The sequence below is a fragment of the Myotis lucifugus genome, unplaced genomic scaffold, assembly GCF_000147115.1.
Source record: "Myotis lucifugus unplaced genomic scaffold, Myoluc2.0 scaffold_1346, whole genome shotgun sequence".
NCBI lineage: Eukaryota > Metazoa > Chordata > Mammalia > Chiroptera > Vespertilionidae > Myotis > Myotis lucifugus.
Window position 1 is genome coordinate 28,803 of NW_005872394.1, and position 6,732 is coordinate 35,534.

General features: G+C 55.3%; 1 protein-coding gene across 1 annotated transcript in view; it reads left to right on the plus strand.

Moving 5' to 3' along the window:
• Positions 1–6,260, plus strand: part of FGFR1OP (FGFR1 oncogene partner) — a 28,333-nt gene extending 22,073 nt beyond the window's left edge. Inside the window, 5 exon segments of the mRNA XM_023748383.1 lie at positions 1,843–1,951; positions 2,405–2,434; positions 2,436–2,446; positions 3,429–3,528; positions 4,492–6,260. Coding sequence (XP_023604151.1) covers positions 1,843–1,951; positions 2,405–2,434; positions 2,436–2,446; positions 3,429–3,528; positions 4,492–4,572 — 331 coding nt within the window. The 3' untranslated portion in view covers positions 4,573–6,260.
• Positions 6,261–6,732: the final 472 nt, after the last annotated feature.

Consider the following 6,732-nt stretch of genomic DNA (forward strand, 5'->3'; position numbering starts at 1 on the left):
CCTTCCATCCTTCCATCCATCCATCCATCCATCCACCCACTCCAGCCATCCATCCATCCTTCCATCCATCCATCCTTCCATCCACCCACCCATCCATCCATCCATCCATCCTTCCTTCCTTCCATCCATCCATCCATCCATCCATCCTTCCATCCTTCCATCCATCCTTCCATCCACCCACCCATCCATCCATCCATCCATCCTTCCATCCATCCATCCATCCATCCATCCATCCATCCATCCATCCATCCATCTTTCCATCCATCCTTCCATCCATCATCCCTGGTCACTCTTTTTTTATTTTTTATTTTTTTATTTTTATTTTTTTTAAATATATTTTATTGATTTTTTACAGAGAGGAAGGGAGAGAGATAGCGATTAAGAGACGTCGATGAGAGAGAAACATCGACCAGCTGCCTCCTGCACATCCCCTACTGGGAATGTGCCCGCAACCCAGGTACATGCCCTTGACCGGAATCGAACCTGGGACCTTTCAGTCCGCAGGCCGACGCTCTATCCACTGAGCCAAACCGGTTTCGGCCACTCTTTTTTTAATATACATATATTTTTATTGATTTCAGAGAGGAAGGGAGAGGGAGAGAGAGAAATATCAATGATGATAATCATTGATTGGCTGCCTCTTGCACGCCCCCTACTGGGGATCAAGCCCGCAGCCCACACATGTGCCCTCGACTGAAATCGAACCTGAGACCCTTCAGTCCGCAGGCCAACGCTTTATCCACTGAGCCAAACCAGCTAGGCGGGTCACTCTTAATGCTGATTAGGAAGGAATGATTTAGAGAGAACATTGAGGGCTAAGGGCTGAAGAAGTAAAACCAGTGAGAGGCGGTCCGGTTGGGAAATGAAATAGTGATTGACTCGATGGAAAATGTAGAGGTCAAGGGAAATAATAGGACAGAATGACTAGTCTGTGCAGTCACACCCAGAGGGGCGCCATCCTATATCCTATATAATAAAACCCTAATATGCAAATTGACCAAACGGGGGAACAACCGGTTGCTATGGCGCGCACTGCCCCTCGAGAGGAAGGCGACGGGTGGGGGTGGAGCTGGCCAGCGGGTGGCACCAGGCCACCAGCCAAGGTGTGTGCCAGCGGGGGCTCCCTATCGCCCTGCCCGCCAGTCACCCCACAGATGGCCCTGATCACCTGCCCGGCCTAGGGACCCGACCCTATCTATTGGGAACAGTCTCTTAGATTTCAAAATTAAGGCCTGGCGAGGCTACTCTAACACTGAAAAAACAGGATGATGCAGCGATGACATGCATGGACTCTGGCTTGCACATTTTGTGGTCAGCCCTGATTCTGACACTTAAAACTGTGTGACAAAGCCAATTACTTAACTTCTCTCTGCTCCAGTTTTTCCACCCATAAGATGGGGAAAATGGTACTACTGCCTCAGAAGGATCACGTTATGTACTGCTTTTTATAATCAGGGCAAAAAAATGTAGTTGCCCATACAACAGCAAGATGCCTTTCACCGGTATGAAAAGTATGGTCACTGGTGCATGCAGCGTCTTGGATTGGGAGAGGGATGTCCGACTGCCGGTTTAGGCCCGACATCCCCTGAGGGGTCCCCAGATTGCAAGAGGATTCAGGCCCGGCTGAGGGACCCCCCGCCCCCACCCACGAATTTCCTGCACCGGGCCTCTGGGAAGAAAGAAGTGGGCAGAAAACACTGTCAGGGTCAAGTTATAGCAAAGAACTGCACTCAGCAGGCATTAGTCACACTGTCGTTTTCTTCTAGTTGAGAAAGCTTCTGGGGGCAGAAAGAATGGGCATGTTTAAGAAATGGTTGCATTCTAAACGTTGATTTAATGCAGATGTGTTTTCCTGTTCACAGGCAAAAGGGGAAACGCCGTTCTGAAAGATCTGAAGGTGGTGAATGATAAAGTCGCATCCCTTGGATTAGGTAACTTGACAGCCAGTTCAGTGTGGAATGCTCGGAGGCGTAAGTGACTGGATGTGGGCAGCCGGCGTGAGCACCTCTGGAGTGCATGCTGGCCTGGCCCGCCGTGCAGGGCGTTCACGCCCACCTCCCGCCAGAATGCAGCCGCACCCGCTGAGCCTGTCGTGGCCTAGGCCTGCAGCTCTCTGACATCCCCTGAGGGGTCCCGGATTGCAAGGGCGCACAGGCCAGGCCGAGGGACCCCACCAGTGCATGATTGGGGCTGGGGAGGGACCGCGAGAGGACTCCAGGGTGTGTCCGGGCCCATCTTGCCCAGTCCTGATCAGCTAGACCCCAGCAGCAAGCTAACCCCGGTTGGAGCGTCTGCCCCCTGGTGGTTAGAGCACGTCATAGCGACTGGTCGAACAAACGGTCGGACACTTAGCATATCAGGCTTTCATTATATAGGATAACGTATCTCTCCCTGAACTTCCCAGGGGCTGGGAGAAGACGATGACTATAGTGATCGACTTCACTAGGTAGTAAAAACAGTTGGACGACGACGCCGTTCGTCAGGCATCGTTCTTGTCACAGGAAAGGGACAGGCTCACACTGGTGCCCTTTAGTGGGCGAGGTCCCTGTTCAGAGTGACGGGGTGGGGGTGGGGGTCGGGGGTGAGCCAGAGCTGCACGTGGCCTGGAGGCCTGGGTAGATTCCACGTCAGGATGTGCGTGTTCAGGAAACTCAGGAGAATGAATGGAAGTAGCTGAAGAACTGCGTCCAGCACCAGGCCTCCCTAGGGTGAGGGCCCTCCCCTCCTCCCCTCCCCCTCTCCTCTCCCTTCATCTCCACTCCCCCTCCACCCTCCTGGCCTCGTGGGAACCGCCCACATCTACCTGAAACCCGTGGCCCTCACATGATCTTTCTGACTCGGGTGGCGTGTACATGGGCTAACAGGAGTTGGTCAGTCATTCATCTGGACGTGCATTTGCTGTGGATATGATGAGAAATTTTAAATCAGAGGCTGCGAGTGTCATGTACTCGGCAGAGTCTTCTCTCCCAGGGAGAAGTTATGTCTGTAACTGAACGATGGGTGAGGTTTGGGGTTGCTTTTTTGAGAGGCAGCTTGGACCTTACTTTTCTCGTCTGTCCAGTTGACTGGCCCTGCTGCCTCGCAAGTGTTTTTTTTTTTTTAATATATTTTATTGATTTTCTACAGAGAGGAAGGGAGAGGGATAGAGAGTTAGAAACATCGATCAGCTGCCTCCTGCACACCCCCTACTGGGGATGTGCCTGCAACCAAGGTACATGCCCTTGACCGAATCGAACCTGGGACCCTTGAGTCCGCAGGCGACGCTCTATCCACTGAGCCAAACCGGTTAGGGCTCGAAAGTGGTTTTAAGGGTCAAGTAGATTGTGTATGAAGCTGATAGGATGTGATATTTTATTTAAGGGTTAAAGTAAGTATTGAAGGAGGCTGAGGCAGTGGTTACCTTCACTGTCCTTCCTTCCCCGAATTAGCACCAGCCATCGCTCAGAGAGAAGCGAGCTGAGCATCGGCGAGAAGATCGAAGGAAGGACCTTGTCAGCGGAGCTGGACGAGGCCAACACCAGCGACAAGGTCAGGCAGAGCGTGGAGGCGCGGGCCTGGGGCTGCCTCGGTTCATGTGCAGCTCTAGGCACTTACACAGACGAGGGAAACAGCTGAAAATGGTGGGAAATCGATGGCAGGTTGACCTGGTTCAAGTCTGGAAAGAATCTTTAGTGAGGATGTGAGATGGTTTCCGCTGTCACTCCCTCTGTAACTGATGAGGTGCTTTGGCGGTTCGGTGTTACCGGGCCTCACTGCTGGGGTCTCAGTGGCCCAGGGGTCAGGGCTGGGTCGGACCGACCCTTGGGGTGTGGGCAGTCGGTGCAGGAGGAGCCGTGCTCAGAGAGGACACCACGCAGGTTGGTGCGAGCGAGCCTGTGAGAGCAGGGGGCGCAGCTGGGGCTGCCTGTGGTGTCAGGCTCTGCACAGCAGGGCGGGGGCCACACACCCAGGGGAGATGGCGCAGCGGAAGTGGAGCCGGGGGTAGAACTGGGGGTCTGCATTGGGTTCCACATTGAGCCTTCGATTCGGCAGAGGGCAGGATGCACTTAGATGTGTGAGGTGGCGTCTCGGGATCGCATGTTGGTGCCAAGAGAGCTGCGGGGCGTCTCTCGTGAGCCTGCCTTCCCCACGAGCATGCCGTCTGAGCGCCGTGACCTTCGCCCTCTGAGCGCCGTGACCTTTGCGGAGGAGTGCAGCGGGAGGTCTTGGGGCGAGGGAGGCAGCATTTGCAGTGAAGACAACACTTCTGCACCGCAAACCTGGGCTTGCGCTCGCCCTGCCTGCCCTGCTTTCTCAGCGAGCTCTCGGGCCGTTCACCTGTCAGCTCAGCGCCTGTGCGTGCGCACGGGTTTCAGAGCAGGAGGAAGGGCGGGCGAGGGGGCTGCTGGGCCGCAGTGGGGGCCCGAGGTGATCTCGCGGTGCAGCACTGTGTTTAAAGAGATCTGAGACTGCGCGCTGACTGACACTCATCTGTCCTCTGTCTAACAACAGCTCGACGACCTGACGCAGGACCTGACCCTGTCGCAGCTCAGCAACGTCGCCGACTACCTGGAAGACGTCGCCTTCACCTGAGGGAGGAGCGTCGCCACCGCCGAGGACAGACGGAGTCTCCCACCACCTCCGTCTCCCAGGCCGTCCTGGCTGGAGTCTGCTCTGCTGGTGCCTTGTGTTTCAGAACGACTGCAGAGATTTTTAAAAATTACTTTTCATTACACTAAACAGAACCCTCCCTCAGAGCCCACCGGTGGGAGATTTCGGTCTTAATCTGGTTACCTGCCCGTTTCACTCAGAAATGAATTCTGCTCAGATGCCTGACAGGAGCGCACCGTGAACATAGCAGCGTTAGAGCAAAGCGAAGGTGTCAGTAATGCTGCAGGCCCCGGGCTCGCGGGCACGCGTGGCCTTGGTCCTCTAGGTCCCGCCTGGTTGGTGCGGGCCGGGCTGCAGTCGTGGCAGAAGGATCGGCCGCCAGAGCCCAGCCCTGGGTGAGACGCTTCCGTCCGGGAGGTGCTGTGGCAGTGCTCGGGGTGCTGCTAGCTCTTCCTCCTAAAGAGCGGGGTGGGGGGGTTCGTTGGTGCGGCTGTCATGGCGGCGGCGCGTCGCTGCTGTGTCCACGCGAGAAGCCATCCTCGCAGGCCCCTGAGAGCTGTTACCCTCTGTGACCCCGTCTTGAAACTTTAAATTCCAAGGCACATCTGGACCAGCGGCGGTGCTTCCGTCGGGCCTGTGCGTGACTGGGGTCCAGATGGGATGGAGCAGGAGCGACGGCTCAGACGTGTCCAGGGGCAGCTTCCTGCTGCCGTTCCACCGTCACCTTAGTGTTTACAGGGGCCACTGAGGCCCACGGTACTGACTGTGGCACGGTTGGGAGTGACGCGTGCCTGTTCGCATAACTATAAGTGAAGCTGTGATAGCATGGTCAGTTTTGTACTTTTTTATTTCAATTAAATGATGGCTTTTACTAAAAGTCACCTTTACCAGTAAGAGGAGAAATTAATTCATTGACCTCAGTAGGGGCAGACTCGATGGTCAGTGTGTGCTGCTCTCCTTTTATCTCAGCCTCACGGTCACAGGAACACTGCGGCCCTGACGTGGAAGGGAGTGGTAGCGTGAGGATCAGGTTGTAGAACATGGGAATTTGCATCTGTAAATTCAGGTGACACTGAGCCATAAACGCCAGCAGGAGCTAGGACAGCACACGGGCCGGCAGCCTGGACGCGCTGTCCCGCCCTCTGAGTGTGGGGCTGTCGCTGGCGGCCTGGTGCCGCCGCTGGTGCGCTTCCCATGTCTGTGCCGTGGCTGCGAAGCTTCCATCTGTCCGCCCTCAGGAACCAGGCAGCCGTGTGACTTGTTAGTTCCGTGCTTGGTGGGAGCTGGACGTCGTGGCATGGAAGGGCCGCAGGGGATGGCTTTTACCTTGGGAGGACCATTTGGACAGTGGACCTGAAATGTGTCCCTGTGACCAGAGAGTCGGACCTTCAGTCATCTCGGGGGGATGGAGAGATAATGCCAAACACGGAACTGCTTTCTCATCAGCCTCCATTGTAAATACTCCGCTGTGAAAAGTGTTATTTCCATGTGTGTGCTTCGATGGGACAGGGTTTGAGTGTGCTTAGTGTGCGTGTGTTAGGTGCATATTGAAATACCCGGTGAAATACGTCTTCATGGTAAAACCTGTGTTTTACAGGGGGGTTTTCCAAATGCTAGCTCTCATTTCATTGGCGGTGACACGAGTGAATAAAAAGCTCGCATCTTTCATACTTTGTGTTGTGTGCCAGTCTCCATGTCGTCTGGGCCCCTCCTGGCTCCCCCGCAGCCCCAGCACCCGGCCTGTTGGGCGTGCCCGTCCCCCAGAACTGTGCCCCCCAGAACCCTGCCCGGCTGGCTCCTTTCCCTCTTGTTCTCAGAAGCTCTGGCCTGGAGGGGTTTCCTCCCAGCCTGCCCGTCACGGGTCCCCGTGTACCGTACTCCCCTGGCCCCTGTCTTACGGGGCTGTTTCTGGCCAGAAGCTCCATTGGCGCGGGGGCGGTTCTGGACCCCTGGTGGTTGAATAGCATCCCCCACATCCGCCCAGCAGGCTCTAAGCCAGCGGTTCTCAACCTGTGGGTCGCGATCCCTGAAAATACATCCTGCATATCAGATATTTACATTACGATTCACAACAGTAGCAAAATTACAGTTATGAAGTAGCATCGAAAATAATTTTATGGTTGGGGGTCACCACCACATGAG